Source organism: Dipteris shenzhenensis, chromosome 2 (assembly GCF_047967505.1).
Source record: "Dipteris shenzhenensis isolate YYH24624 ecotype China chromosome 2, Dip_SZ_1.0, whole genome shotgun sequence".
NCBI lineage: Eukaryota > Viridiplantae > Streptophyta > Polypodiopsida > Gleicheniales > Dipteridaceae > Dipteris > Dipteris shenzhenensis.
Genome location: NC_141597.1, coordinates 17,189,342 through 17,204,086, shown reverse-complemented (window position 1 = coordinate 17,204,086; position 14,745 = coordinate 17,189,342). Strand labels below are relative to the sequence as shown.

The 14,745-nt window shown below is 43.2% G+C and overlaps 1 protein-coding gene across 1 annotated transcript in view; it reads left to right on the top strand.

The window, feature by feature from the left end:
* The window catches only part of LOC147904400 (protein ROOT INITIATION DEFECTIVE 3-like), a 64,933-nt gene extending 50,498 nt beyond the window's left edge, over window positions 1-14,435 (top strand). Inside the window, exons 7-9 of the mRNA XM_087391385.1 lie at window positions 8,342-8,469; window positions 13,185-13,459; window positions 13,863-14,435. Coding sequence (XP_087247511.1) covers window positions 8,342-8,469; window positions 13,185-13,459; window positions 13,863-14,099 — 640 coding nt within the window. The 3' untranslated portion in view covers window positions 14,100-14,435. The remainder of the gene's footprint in view (window positions 1-8,341; window positions 8,470-13,184; window positions 13,460-13,862) is intronic.
* The last annotated feature ends 310 nt before the right edge of the window (window positions 14,436-14,745 follow it).

The window sequence follows — 14,745 nt, the reverse complement described above, 5'->3', positions numbered from 1 at the left end:
AGTAAGTAGGTTAGGGGCACTTTTTTCTCATTTTTAGAGGTTTTTTTTTTCTAACTACAGTTAGTTCACTAACTATGGTTAGTGAAGGATAAGGTTTTGTCACTTAGATAAAACCTATCCCGCTTCTTATACTACTCACTTCATCTATTGCAAGCACAACGTTCAGCTCTCTAGCTCTCTCTCTTTTTCTAACATTTGGTATCAGAGCAGACACTGCTTCCCGGACTTGCACCTTGCTCCTAGCTTCCTTGACCACAAGCTCCCTGCTCTTCCTGCTCGTCCTCAGCAGCTCGTCGTCCGTACAGTTCTCCATTTGTACAACGTATGTAGTGCAGGCGTTACTTCTTTTGTACTCGTCGGTACGTTGCTCGTGCTGTTGTTCGTACAAGTCGTACGGACTGTTCCGTACATCTGCCGTACATATGATGTCCGTACAGCCGTACATTCAGTACATCGAGCACCGTACAGATTCTGTACCTTCCGTACAGTCAGTGTACATGTTTCGTACACTCTGTACATACTGGATGTACATCCGTACACATGTCGTCCGTACTTTTGCACAGTCTCGTTGTACTTCCGTAGTCCTTTCGTATAGTTCTTTCATACGTCCGTACAAGTTATGTGGGATCTGTACAGTGCAGAGAGTGTACCTTCCGTACACTTGTGTTGCAGAACCTTTTGTGCAAGCTCTATCCTTGCAGGTACTTTAGCAATTTTGTTTTTTGGCAGGCATTGTTTGCAGATAACCATTTTTTGGCTTAGATCTTGCAAAAATTTGGGGCATTCCGTATTTGTGGACAGACATTGTAGTTGGGTTGCAGGTTGTCCAAGAAATTGGGGCTTTTGCAATTACACTGCAATTTTGCAGTGAAATTTGGGGCTTTTGCAGTCAGAGTGAAATTTGTGCAACATTTGGGGCTTTCAGACCATTTGCCCTCTTTTGTATGCAATCTCCGACAAGAAATTGAGGCTTTTGCATTTGAGTTGCAATTTTGCAGGTAAAAGAGCATTGTGGAAGTTTGCAAACAGTTTTGGACTCAGTATGAGTAAAATTGCAGACTTTTGCCACTTTTTGCAGATTCTATTTGCAGATTTTTGGGCATTGAGCAGAGCTTTGTGGTGCATTTTGAGCCTTTGACAGGTTGTGACAGTATTTGTCACTCTGGGCATATTTTTCTTTGCAGATTTTACTTGTGCATTGCATATCCCAGCAAGGGATTTCACTTGGTCAGTTTGCTGTATTTTTTGAGATTATCTGGTGCAAATGGCTCATAACAACTCAAATGAGGTGTGTGGGGTTCTCACACAGGAGGATAAGTTGGATGGCACCAACTACTCCTTGTGGAGTTTCATGGTTCGGAATATCTTGGTTGGCAGACATCTTTGGGATTATGTCAATGGAGATGAAGAAAGACCAGATACAATGCCTATACCTGTCACTCCTACTGCTGGAGGCAGGGGAAGAGGTACAAATACAGCACAGGTGATTGGAGCAGCCGCTCTAGGAGCTCCCACAGCAAAGCAGAAAAGATGGGACTCTAGAGATGCACAAGCTCTTTCAATAATATCTCTTTCTGTCAAGAGGTTGATTATACCTCATATTTGGTCATGCAAGACATCCATGGCAGCTTGGGAGATACTTGAGAGTATGTTTGCAGCAAGAAATGATGCTAGGGTTTCCTTTCTGAAGCGAGAACTTTCTCATACAAATATGGAAGAGGGAGAATCCATGAATTCTCACCTCACAAAGCTTCAGGACCTTAGGGAACAATTGCTGAATATTGATGAAGTTATTCCGGATTCAGAGATGATCACCACCACTTTGAACTCTCTTCTAGAGTCCTATCTCGGTTTCCACACTTCGCTGAATCTGTCATTGAGGGGGGGCAGGAATCCTCTCTCCTTTCACGAGCTGGTAGGACTTCTGTTGCAAGAGGAACAAACACGCGGAAATATGGCAACCCGGGCTGGTGAGCATGCTATGCTCTCCAAGATCAAACCCAAGGGTAAAGGGCAGCATAAGCCACATGCCAATCAGCCCACACATCAGCATAAAGCTGATTTTGGACAACCTTCTTATAAGGCACAGGGTGATACAAAGAAGCAGAAAAAGAAGGGCATCTGTCTTCATTGCAAGAAGCCAAGTCATTATATTGGCGAGTGCAAGAAACGCATAGCCAAAGAGAAGAAAAGGGATTCCGGTATGGCTGTGTCAGATGCATCAGTTCCACATTCTCATGATGGAGGAGATGTTGCAGCCAACTTGGTTGAAGAGCACTATGCCTTTCTGTCTTGCACTTCTGATTTTGCAGTGGGTAGTTCAGATACTACAGCCACTAATGATGATGATCTATATGCTTTCTTAACTTGCAGTTACGATCCTTCAAAGGATGAATGCTCTTTTAGTGTTGATGAGACACTACATACTTGGTATTTTGATAGGGTGCTTCAAAGTACATCACATCCAAGATAAGTCTGTTTGTGACTCTGCATTCTTCACCCACCAAGAAGAAGTTAACTTGTGCAAATAATTCTTCTTATTCAGTGTGTGGAGTGGGAGACATTATTCTCACATCCGCTGATGGCACAGATCTCAGAATTTCAGATGTACTCTTTGTGCCAGGCATTAAGAAGAATTTGCTTTTAGTGTCCTCCCTCAATAGAGGAGGATTTCAGGTTGTTTTTGATGATGACAAGTGTGCAGTCAGAGACAAAGAAAATGACTATGCTTTGAGGTTGTCTGGCACTTTGTATCGGGGTCTTTTTCAGCTTGATTTATATGAAAAAAGATCCCATCTTGCATTATTAGCTAGCACTGCCACTGCTGTGATGCATTCTTAGTACTGCCACTGCTGTGATGCAGAATGCGGAGTTATGGCATGCCAGGTATGGACACATGAGCTATGGCAGCTTAATGACACTTCAGATGCATGATATGGTTGATGCATTACCTCGTTTGGAGTCGCCTCCTCCTCATGCATGTGAAGGTTGCATTCTTGGCAAAATGCATAGGCTTCCCTTCAAAAAGGATGGTGCAGTAAAAGCTACAAGGAAATTACAGCTTATTCACAGTGATGTCTACGGTCTCATGAGGACACCTGCTTTTGGGGGTCATCTCTATTTTGTTACATTCATAGATGACTTTACCAACTACACTTGGGTCTATGGTCTCAAGGCAAAATCAGAAGTGTTTATGCATTTCAAACACTTTGTGGCTATGGTTGAGAATGAGACGGAACTCAAGGTGCAAACACTTCGCACAGATCGAGGGGAAGAGTAAATGTCTCATGAATTTGAGACATTTCTGAAAGAAAAAGGCATTATGCATCAGCTTACAGTGAGGCTTACACCTCAGCAGAATGGCAAAGCTGAACAGAAGAATCGCACTGCCATGGAAATGGATAGATGCATGCTTACAAGTAGGAAGTTGCCTGACAGGTTTTGGCGGGAAGGCCTCAGGTGTGCCAACTATATTTTAAATCGGGCTTCTACAAAGGCTTTGAAGACAATCACTCCCTATGAGGCATGGCATGGGAGAAAGCCTTCAGTGGACCATTTCAGCGTTTTTGGTTGTGTTGCATATGCCCACGTGTGTGTGGAGTTCAGACACAAGTTGTCAGATAAGGCACTCAAATGCATTTTTGTGGGATATACTTCACAAAGCAAAGGCTATCGTCTCTACAATCCTGCTACACGCAAGATTTTTGTTAGTAGAGATGTTATATTCTCTGAAAATTCTGCACATACACATGCTGAATTTCAGATTCCGGCCTCTTCACATGTGTTTTGAGGGGATGCTCCCTATAGCATTTGGTTCCCCGGCTGAAACTCAGAATTTACAGCAACCTCCGCCAGCTCCACAAGTACAAATTCAGCCCCCAGCTGAATTGGTACAACCTCAGGGTGTGGATGAAGTTGTCAGGCAAGAAATTCAAGAGATGCATGCAGCCAAAACAGTCCCGCATTGGTTGCTTTAGACTCTCAGGGAGAGTAGGCTTGAAGCTCCATTGCCTAGCAGAACTCGTAGTGCCGTAAGGCACATGGAGGGAGCTCATTCAGTTGAATCGGCTTATGCAGGTACTCTTCTTGATAAGGAGGAGCCTGAGACATTTGAAGAAGCAAAGGATAATGTGCATTGGATGAATGCCATGCACGATGAGTTGCAGTCCATTCATAAAAATCAGACTTGGGATGTTGTGGATTTGCCACTAGGTAAGAATGCCATAGGTACACGGCGGGTTTTCAAAGTCAAAAGAAAGCCAGATGGGTCCATTGATCGGTATAAGGCAAGGCTGGTTTTGCATTTCTTGGTTGAGCAAGAAACAGTCTACAGTGGCTACCTCCTCATGTGAAGCTGAGTACAGGGCAGCTTTCACAGTGACAGTTGAATGTGTTTGGCTGCGTCGTTTGTTTGTTGATCTTCATCTTTTATTGGAGGGTGCTTCTCCGATTCTCATTGATAGTCAGATTGCTATAGTAGTGGCAAAGAATCCTATGTTTCATGCTCGCACGAAGCACATTGAGGTTCACTATCACTATGTCAGAGAGAAGTTGCATGCAGGAGAGATCAGTATGATTTATGTGTCAACATATGACAATGTTGCAGACATCTTCACCAAAGCACTTCCACGTGACAAGTTTGAGACATTTCGCAGTGCCCTGAACTTATCTCCTTTTGGTGATTGATCATTTCCTTGTACATGACATTGGCACTGCAGGGGGGTGTTAGAATTATTATTATATTCTAGGAGTGACCAATATAATGTAATAAGTAGGTTAAGGGACACTTTTTCCTTATTTTTAGAGGGTTTTTTTCCTAACCACAAGTAGTTTACTAACTACAGTTAGTGAAGGATCAGGTTTTGTCACTTGGACAAAACCTATCCCACTTCTTATACTACTCACTTCATCTATTGCAAGCACAACGTTCAGCTCTCTAGCTCTCTCTCTTTTTCTAACAGGTTGTTCATCAAGGCAAACAAGAATGCCATGACAACTGTCAATAGTTGGAGAGCTTGCATATCACCTTCAGCTTCTTTCAGTTCTTGTACTCGCCATGCTATTTCTTCAAGGGGTGTGCGGTTTGACATCCTTCTTTTGAGCAATGTCTTAAGGATCTTTCTGATGGTGTTCCGAAGTCGGTAAACTCGTATCAAATATGCACAACATTGAGTTTCATTGATGACGACAACCTTTGCATTCTTTACAAAATTCGTGGCTTGCGGCTTTGTTGGGGCGGTGCTTCCACTTGCTTCATGCGTAACTAAATTTTGAGCTCGAGGGATATGTTGAATTTTTACCTCTTCAAATTCTTTGCAAAGTTCCAATGCTTGTTGATGTCGTGGAACTAAGCCTTCGCTCCGCACCTTCCAACTTCCACTAACTTGTTCACACACAAGTTGAGAATCTCCTTGCATCTCAAGTTGCTTGATGCGATGTTCTTGCGTCTTTAATAGCCAAAAAATGAGTGCCGAGTACTCAGCTTGGTTGCAAGTACTTGTAGGTGCAGACTTGCTATAACAATACAGCTCACCCCCTGGTAAAGTGAGCTTCACACCCACATCAGCGGCCTTGGTCGAAGGTTTGTATGCGCCGTCAAATTGAAGGAGCCAAGATGTCATCACACCAAGACTAAAATCTGGACATCCCAAGTTTCTCGGTATTCCAAGATAGGTAGCAGGAGAAGATGGGGAGAATTCAATACTTGAGCAAGACGTTCAACACCAAATAAACTTGCAATTCTTTGTTGATAGTTTATCTTTATACAAAAAAGAATTACAACTTGAAGCTCAAAATGTGGCACAAAGGGTTGATTAGGTACAAAGGGATTTCTTGGTCGAAACATTACCAACCATAGCCGAGCCCTAGAAACCTTTGTAGTGAGGTCGAGAAGAAATCATTCAAGACGAGCTTATCCATAGGAATTAATAAGCAGAGGTGCCAAATGTCCTCCCAAGCTTGTGGATCATCCTACCCTTGGAAGAACGTCACCCTTTTAATTATATGCGATGCAGCGAGTAGCTCGATCACTGCACAGTGAGTAGAATTGGAATCAAAGTCCTCCCAGTGTATCACCAGTCCTTCATCTTGAATCATTCACGGTGTATCATCCCACCGGTCGTCTCCTTGAGCAATGCATTGTACAATCAGTTGTTGAAGATCGACATGAAGATCAAGAAAGAGATCTCCCCAATTGGTAGCAGTAATGAGTGGAGGACCAAGCATCAAATTCTTGAACTTGTCGAGAAGTGACATAAATATCCACCCTCCTCGTGTGGCGTGCATCTAAGAATTTGTGATCTAGTATGAGATATGACTAGAGCATATGAAATGAAGTACTTTTGCTTTTTACAGCAAGAGGAAACTCCCCATGGTTAGAGAGTTACAGTTCATGGGATTTCAACATATAAGCAGTATCAGTACATTTTGATCACTTCCTATTTGCTGGCCTAGTGGTAAGTCTTTCTTTTGTGAAGGGAGAGGTCTTGTGTTTAATTTTTACCCTTGGTAAAAGGAGAGGAGAAGAGAAGAGAAAGAGAAAGAGAAAGAGAAGAAAAAGAGGATAGAGGGGTGCGAGATGTGTTACAGTTTTGTAGAGGCCCAAAAAATTTGACGCGATCTGTCCGCGACCAAAAGATGCAAGAAGGCACACAGGTTGGAAGCGTTGAAGCAGGAGAGTTTTGCAGCCGCACAGACGGAGAACCACGAGCAGAAATGCAAATTAGAGGCGTAGAAGCAGAGAACCGCACACGGAAGATGTTGCAGAACTACACCCACTCGTAGAAGTAACGAATTTTACGCCACTAGCTGTGGAGACTTCGATCCCAACAGCCACACCACTTCTATGAACTAGAAAAAGAATCAAGGCATGAGGCTTGACGCCAGACATGGCGATGCTCGAGAGCCATAGAGGAAAAGGGAACGTGAGGGGATAAGTGTTGACATGGGTGGGGAAAAGGGATTAAGAGGGGTAGGAATGATGAGGGGGACTATGGCACAAGGAGAAAGGGAGAGGGGGAAGAGGAGCATGTACATGATGGAAGGTAGAATGTAGAGATGGAGACATCAAGGGAAGAGAGTCATGCTTTATTTTGAAAGGAAGGATGGGGAAAAAAATCAAAGTACTAGCTAGGTGGCTTTACAAGAATGAGCGTGTCCCATGAAGGAATAGCCCCCTTCTTTTATAGCCAAGAGAGGGGGTCTCTCCCAATAAATGAATCCTCCGACATGTATGGTGTGTGTGGAGGAATCTCCCATGTGGGCTAGGTGGGTATGCATTCTCAATTGTGTGCGACAACTCCTTGCCTCATTTTTTTACATAAATCAAACGCCATATCCCAAGTCTAAGATACTCCCTTGGTCTTCTCTCCATTTTATAATACGTTCAAACATCTAGGAGGACAAGTGGAGGGTTGGCACAAGAAGTCTTGCCATCCCATCCTACTTTCCCTATTATTTAACTTGCATTCTTAGACTATCTATACCCTCCCCCACATGGGTCTATCCTACATGGAGGGAATAATCCAATATAATATCCATCTCCACCTATTTCATATTACTTCTCCCATGGTTCTTAAGCCATGTCTCACTAAATGCAGGTATGGGGCCACCTAGGTGGAGGGGTGGCACATGGAGGAACCATGCCACCTTACCATTTTATAATATAACTACTGTGGATTATGTATAACACACCTTATGGGTCCTCTTACGTGGAAGGGTGGCACATGGTTACGTGGAAGGGTGGCACATGGTCATGCCTTGCCACCTCAATCGTGGGTCCTATGCACACAATATTTTATTATACTATTGTCACACATTCAAGCACACACATATATTTATGCATTTTACCTTGGTCAAATTTATCCAACAACACACACACACACACACATGCATGCATTTGTGTATGCATATGTATATGGATCTAGGTCCTCAAGGGGGTTGGCATGTTCTTTTACTTAAGGTTGCTTTGACAATAGAGTGCGCAGAATGTCCATGCCTTAAGTGGTTAAGATTAAAAGCTAAGAGCCTTAAGTGGTTAAGATTAACTGTTGGGCGCTGATGACGTCAGTGGAAATGCCATAGTAGCTAGTCCTTGCTATGCGTGATGGAGTTTATGGTTTCCAATCTTATGAGTGACTATGATGCGATTGAAACTCCACATTGTGTTGTGTTTTTATAGGATGACTTTGGGCGTGTTCTTGGATTCATCTAGTGTGTCACATTGAATTTTTCAAAATGGTTGAGACTGGGTTTGCATTGTGTACCGAGTGCAAGGTCTTGCATAGGTTATATATGAATTTATTATTAACTCATTCATTTCCACTCCCTCCCTTTTGTGTAGTCGTTCTGTGACAGCGCTGGCGTTCAGCATGGATGGAGTATCCTTAGTTTCTGCATCAGAGGATTGCACTATATGCCTTTGGGATACTGTTAGTTGCCAAACACTACGACTTTTTAAGCACAATAAAGGTAACTTAAGTACTTTCTCTACCATTCTTCTTGAATATGCTCTATGTTGTTTTGGGTATGATGACTTAAATAGTATGAGTATCTTCAGTATTGTAGGGTGATATGTACTCGTACCAATATTGCTAAATGACTTGGAGGAGGGTGTAGTTTGATGTATTTTTTTAGACGTTAATAAACTTTCTTACTTTTTTTGTTTCTTTCACGCTTGTTTTATTAAATTTGATTTTTCAACTATTTCTTATAAAGTGGAAAGTACATGTAAGACAAGAATGTCTAAGCTGATAATAAAGACAAGCACGTGCTATTACATGATGCTCCTTTATATATATTAATTTGTAACTCTATGGAAGTTGATAATATTTTAAGTGAGTCTCATTCTGTTGCTCACACTTTTTTCATTAAATCTGTTTTTTCAGCTTTTTCTTGTAAAACGAAAGCAGTTGTAAGCCCAAAATGTCTTATTTTTTGTGCATTAATGAAGCAATACATTCTGAAAATGCAGTATTTAAGATTAGTAATAATCTGAAATTCTTAGAGAGTCGTCAATCTTTGATATATAACGCTCATTCCATGCCATTTGGAATGTCGTCGAGTGGATGCTGGATTTAATCCACGGTATGCTATCCACTGCTACATCTGATTTATGTTATGATCTTCCACCTCATTTGAGTGTGGATTATAAGGTACAGCTTCTTGGAGCTTCGCTGGTTTTCAAACAACCATATAGGTTGAGCCTTAAAGAAGAAGATGAAAGTGCCTGGCAATTATCGGAATATATTTGTATGGGACATATTTGTCTCAGTAAATTTCTGTGGGGTGCTCCAGTCATTTTCGTGGGGAAAAGGGATAGTATCATGTTTGTGAAGGAGGCCCTTAACTTGGATGGATGGTCTGATGGATCGTGTGCATGGTGCGATATACTTCTACAAGGTGGATCCACGTACAAGGTATTGTTAGATCTGTATTAAGCAAGAGGATGTCTCTACGAGGGGGTTTCATATATGCTACAAGCATTATGAGTTCTTAGTTTTGCCATTTTGAGTCACGAATGCATCCGTTGCTACTGTCCAACAAATTCGTCCATATTTGGGAAAGTTTGTCATCGTGTTTTTAGATGACATACTTGTGTATAGCCGTAGTTTATCTTACCATGTAGGGGGAGGTTCTATATGCAAAGATGTCCAAGTATGAGTTCTTGAAGGGAGAACGACTATATCTTGGTCTCATTACTTCTGTTGAGAGAACTACTATATCTTGGCTACATTATTTCTGTTGAGATGTTCATGAGTAGAGATCTATGCAGTCACAGAGGTGTTTAGGATTCAGTTAGTTTTTCTAGACTTAGCCCTCAGGTTGCTTACCATGATTGTCCTGTACTTTTTTGCAACTTACCTGCTCCCCCTGTGAATATGGGAACTATTTTATTGGTTTGCCATTCTTGTGGGAACCCCTCTCCTATTTCCTGTTCATTACTTTTGTGAGCTTCTTTCTTGTTTTCTTTCCCCCCCATTTTAACATTTCTGCAAGGAGGCCTCAAGGGTCCAGTGCCTTGTCATTGCCTAGTTTCTTTAGTCCAATTTCTTGTTCTAAATTGACATGGTATGAGTTTGTTTCCTTGTCATCTCCTCGGTCTCTCTCGTAGGGGCTCTTGATAAACGCGATCATGTATTCCCATTCCCCCCCCCCCTACTTTCTGGGTTTTTTTCGCTTGGAGTTTTTGAAGAATTGTCTTGGTTCCTTCTTGAGCTGTTTGTACCTTTCTTGTTGCATACTTTGCAGGAATCTTTTTTTTCTTCTTAGAGTTACTGTTTTGTATTCCCTTCCTTGCTGTTTTTTCTTCTGTTATTACTGAGTTCTATGCATGTTTGGCATCTCTGCATTCCGTATCTTACCAGCTGTTACAAGGTTGGAGGCATCAAAGTGGCTGCAACACATGGCGATACATACATGGCATAGATCTGTCCTGGAAGAGGCAGATCTGGAGCAGCACAAGATGGCGGGGTATCCCGGGGTACGAGCGCCTACATGGCGAGCTATCTAGCGAGGAGTGGGGGTAGGCACATGGCCTGCAACATACCCTAAAGATGGCGCAGGACTATGGCGGGACAGATCAGCTAACAGGTCGGCCAACTGTAGGGCTGGTTGGGGCTGATTGAGCCAACCAACCAGGCCTTGGCTAGGCTGGTCAAGAGGGCTGGGTCCCTGCCTGGAACAAAGGCTGTAAAGGGCCTAGTAAAGACCCTTATATAGGGCCCTGGTTGGGCTGGTAGGGGCAGCCAACCAGGTCGGTTTTCAGCCAGACTCAGTCGGCCAAAATAGGGCTGACCAGTTGGCTATTTCGACCAGGCCTTGGGCCTATAAAAGAAGAGGCCCTGGGCCTCATAATTCATTCAACCATGCAGCAAGAGCAGGAGCAGACAGGAGCAGCCAGAAGCCATTCCCTTCGGCCTCACATTGGGGGTGAAGGAGAGTGGAAGGTGTGCTGCAGACTGAGATCCCTAGAGGCTGGACCTTGGCTTTCTTCTAGGGCAGTGAGGTGTTGTGATCATCCTCTGAAGCAGCAAACCTACAGCAGACAGGAGCAGCAGTTAGAGCTTTCTTGGGCCTACTCCCAGGAGGCGAAGGAGACCTACAGAGAGCTGCAGACTGAGCTAGTGAGTGCTGCCTACCTAGGCTGATCTACAGGCAGTAAGGTAGAGAGAAACACTCTGGACAGAGAATCTACATTTGCTCGAGGTGGAGCACGCGGGCTCAGAGATCTAGAAGTGCTTGACATCTAGTAGGAGAACCTTTTGGTATTGTATCCTGTCCTACTTTGTGGACGGACGGAAATATAAAGAGCTGCTTCTATATTTGTCTGTGAGCATTGTCTATCTATTGGCTTGCACATCTATGCACATTAAGTTAAGAAGTTTATGATTCCACACCCCACACCACATTGTGTGAGCTCTTGGGCAATTCTATCAGTCTTCCGCTGTGCGTACCCTCTGTTGGTTAATTTCTAACAAGTCAATACGAATTTGTGCCAATCACGATCAAGACATCCATGCAAGAAAGAGAAGATTTGAAGACATAGGCATTGTGTTGGCTGCAGGGAATCATACACTCGTTCTAAGGCTTTGGAGGCTACCAGAGATGAGGGCTGGTATTAGGCAACAAACTGGATAGATGACTTTTGGAAGATAGATTTATATTCTTCAAAATAGAGAATAACTATCAGAGAATGTGAAGCCCGAAAATTCCCCGAACATGGTATAGACAATTGCAGTTTACAAAAGAGATTATTCTAATGAGGACATTTCCTTGTGCAAGAGCGCTAATTTCATGGAAGGCAGGAATATCTTAAAGAAGCCATTTGCGTGTGCAAGAGCATTGGTATCAAGGATGACAGCTTATTAGGGAGAAATAAAAGATGCTTTATCACCAAATGCAGGTACTTGTACACTTGCATAGTCGCTTTGAGCAGCCTCTTGTGGGATCATACGGTCCTGACACACCACAATAGACATGGCATGGAGGCTGTCAATTGTGTGACACACAATTGACAACCACCTTTCAAGCTGCAGTTATAATACGTGATGCCAAATCTCTCTCGTCCCGGATGTCAATATCATCTCATCTCATCTTCTCAGGTGCCCAGTGTATTACGAAATCCGAGGTCGCTACCACTGTCTCTTCAGAGACGGCTTCGGGCCCCTTTCCAGATTCCTTGCCTACCCAGATCAGAGATGCCTCGCGGCCTTCATTCACGAGGGGGTCCGACACAGAGAGTACTTACTAGGCGACAGGGCTTGGCCGCATCACCAGACACCTTCAGAGCAGGATCACAGAGTTCTGCCCATCGAGTGATATTGATCGTCTAGTCTTTAGCCGCAGACGTGACAGAGACTCCGACCCGACGACCGCATCACGACACACGAGGCATTGAGGCGACACACAGATCACTCTGGGGGACCTCTCGTCATTGTTTAGACCTGGGACACATCCCACGAGAGTCACAGTGGCTCTGGTCTTGCGTCGAGCGTCCAAGAGACTGAGACACATGGCACCCCTTGATAGACGCCAGTGTCCCATCACCGGCTATGCACCAGCCAGGGCAACATGACATACGGAGATTCCGCTCCGCTCCGCTCCAGTCTTTTTCCTTTTCATTTTCATTGTCACACCCAGATGTATTTGACTATGTATGATCAGACTTAGGACTCAGCACGGGTGATGATGCTCGTTTAGTAGCTCCACCCTTATTGTGGTTTGTATCAGGTTTTCTTTCAGTCTCATAGACCCATCGGTCTTCCGAAGACTAATAAAATTTCTTTCTTTTCTTTCTTTCTTTCTCTCTCTCTCTCTCTCTCTCTCTCGCAGGATGGGGTGGATGGCATGTTGTTGGATTGAGTGAGGCGAAAATTAGAGAAATCCTGCACACCAAATGTTTGCTGGACAAAATGAATGAGGTCCTATTTTGCCAGCTGATAAGAATGTTAAACAGCAAATTGCATGTAAAAACATTTCTGGAGTGATTATAGATGAATGGTGTCTCCAAGGATGTTATAATAGCAAGGAGGATTGTGCTTAGAATTGGCCCAGCTCATGGCCTGGGATTTGCACCTGATCCTTCTGTTGCGGGACCGTTTAAATGTTGAAAGAGCTAAAATTTAATTGCATTTTATGTAGAGGTATCTAAAGTGTGTTTTGACTCTTTGGACTTGATTCTGCAGGTCCTGTGAGTAACTTGCTGGTTATTCCTCGACCAACCATGCTTCAACATGGGTTACTTGTTGATTCTCAAGGTTTCCCAATGAATAGGCGTGTATCACCACTCTCTGCGGCACCTCTGAGCAAGTATGTTGCAGCTGATGCGACTTCTCAGGATCTTAACATCAGCAAGGGCCCTCTTGTAGCTCTCCCCGCTGAATGCTCAGCAGATAACAATACCTTGGATATGTATATTCGCAGTTTAAAGGCAATGGAGGGGCAAATAAAGGAATTCGAGGTATTATGTTTGCTCTTACCCCTTCATAATATCTTTTCTTAGGTGTGCATCTTTTTGTGCTGGCATGGTTTGTTGCTTGTGCATTACTTTGTAGTCTTTTTTCGTATGGGATGTGGACAGAAAGATCACCACAAAGAAAGTCTGGCAATACTTGCCAGTAAGCGCGTACGTATGCTTGCTTAAAGGTTTATTCACAGTTAAGAGTGTTCACAGCATCTTTCTACTGAAGGGCTGAAGTTGTTGTGCTTGACAGAATATAAGCACTTCTAGGCTTTTGTTTGACATTGGCTTGGTTGTGTCTGTGTCTGTGTCTGTGTCTCTCCCTCTCTTTCTCTATGCCAATGAAAATATGCTTGAAGTCTCCACTGGGTTTCCAATTTCCCGTGTCATCATGATGTTTCAGCAACAAGGATCTACTGCTGCCATGCAATTGGAGTTGGAAAGATTGAGGTCAGATCGAAGGCGTGCCCTCATCATGATTCAACAATGGCAGCAGGTCCACCAAGATCTGTACTATTTTTGTGTCGAAGAGCTCATGGGTGGCAACAAAGATAGAGAAGGGGAGGACGATAGTGAGAAAGACCGTGATCGTGAGAAGGGGAAGAAGGGCAGAAATAAGATAGCTGCCAAGGCAAGATAAATAGTTTTTAGATTCCCACATTTCCAATCGTGCAAAGAAAATATATCAGTTATCATATGTGGCATTTCTCTGGTTTCTTGTGTTCTAAGGGCCACCAGTATAAAGGAATTGTTTTTGGACAGTTTTTCAACTTGCATTCTTTAAATATTTGATTTTGTTTCTGGGGGTGGTTGTCAGAAAATGCATGATTCATATACTCCACACAATTGCTAAGTTGCAATAGCCATAATCGTACTTCACTTGCAACTACCAAATTCCAAAATGACTTGCAAATTAACTGGTCCACTTCAGCATTGAAGCTTTTTTTGTTAAGAGAAGTTCATGGACATGTTGTTACAAGGCCAAAATGACCTAGAGAAAATACAATACAGTTCTTGTAAAAAGACAAGTAGCGAGAGAGAGAGAGAGAGAGAGAGAGAGAGAGAGAGTTCCTTTTATAGGTCTCCATGTAGTCCTTTTATGCTCATATAATAGTCAAAAGGAAGAACTATCCTCTTCACCATTTCCAGGTCTTCCCATTGAGACACCGGAGGCTCTAGAGAGTTCTCCTCCTCTCCTACTGTGTGTGTTTCCTGTTTCGTCTGCATGGCTGTAGGAGTGGTTATTAAAAAAAAATATCATTTTCAATAGTCTTCATGATGAAGAG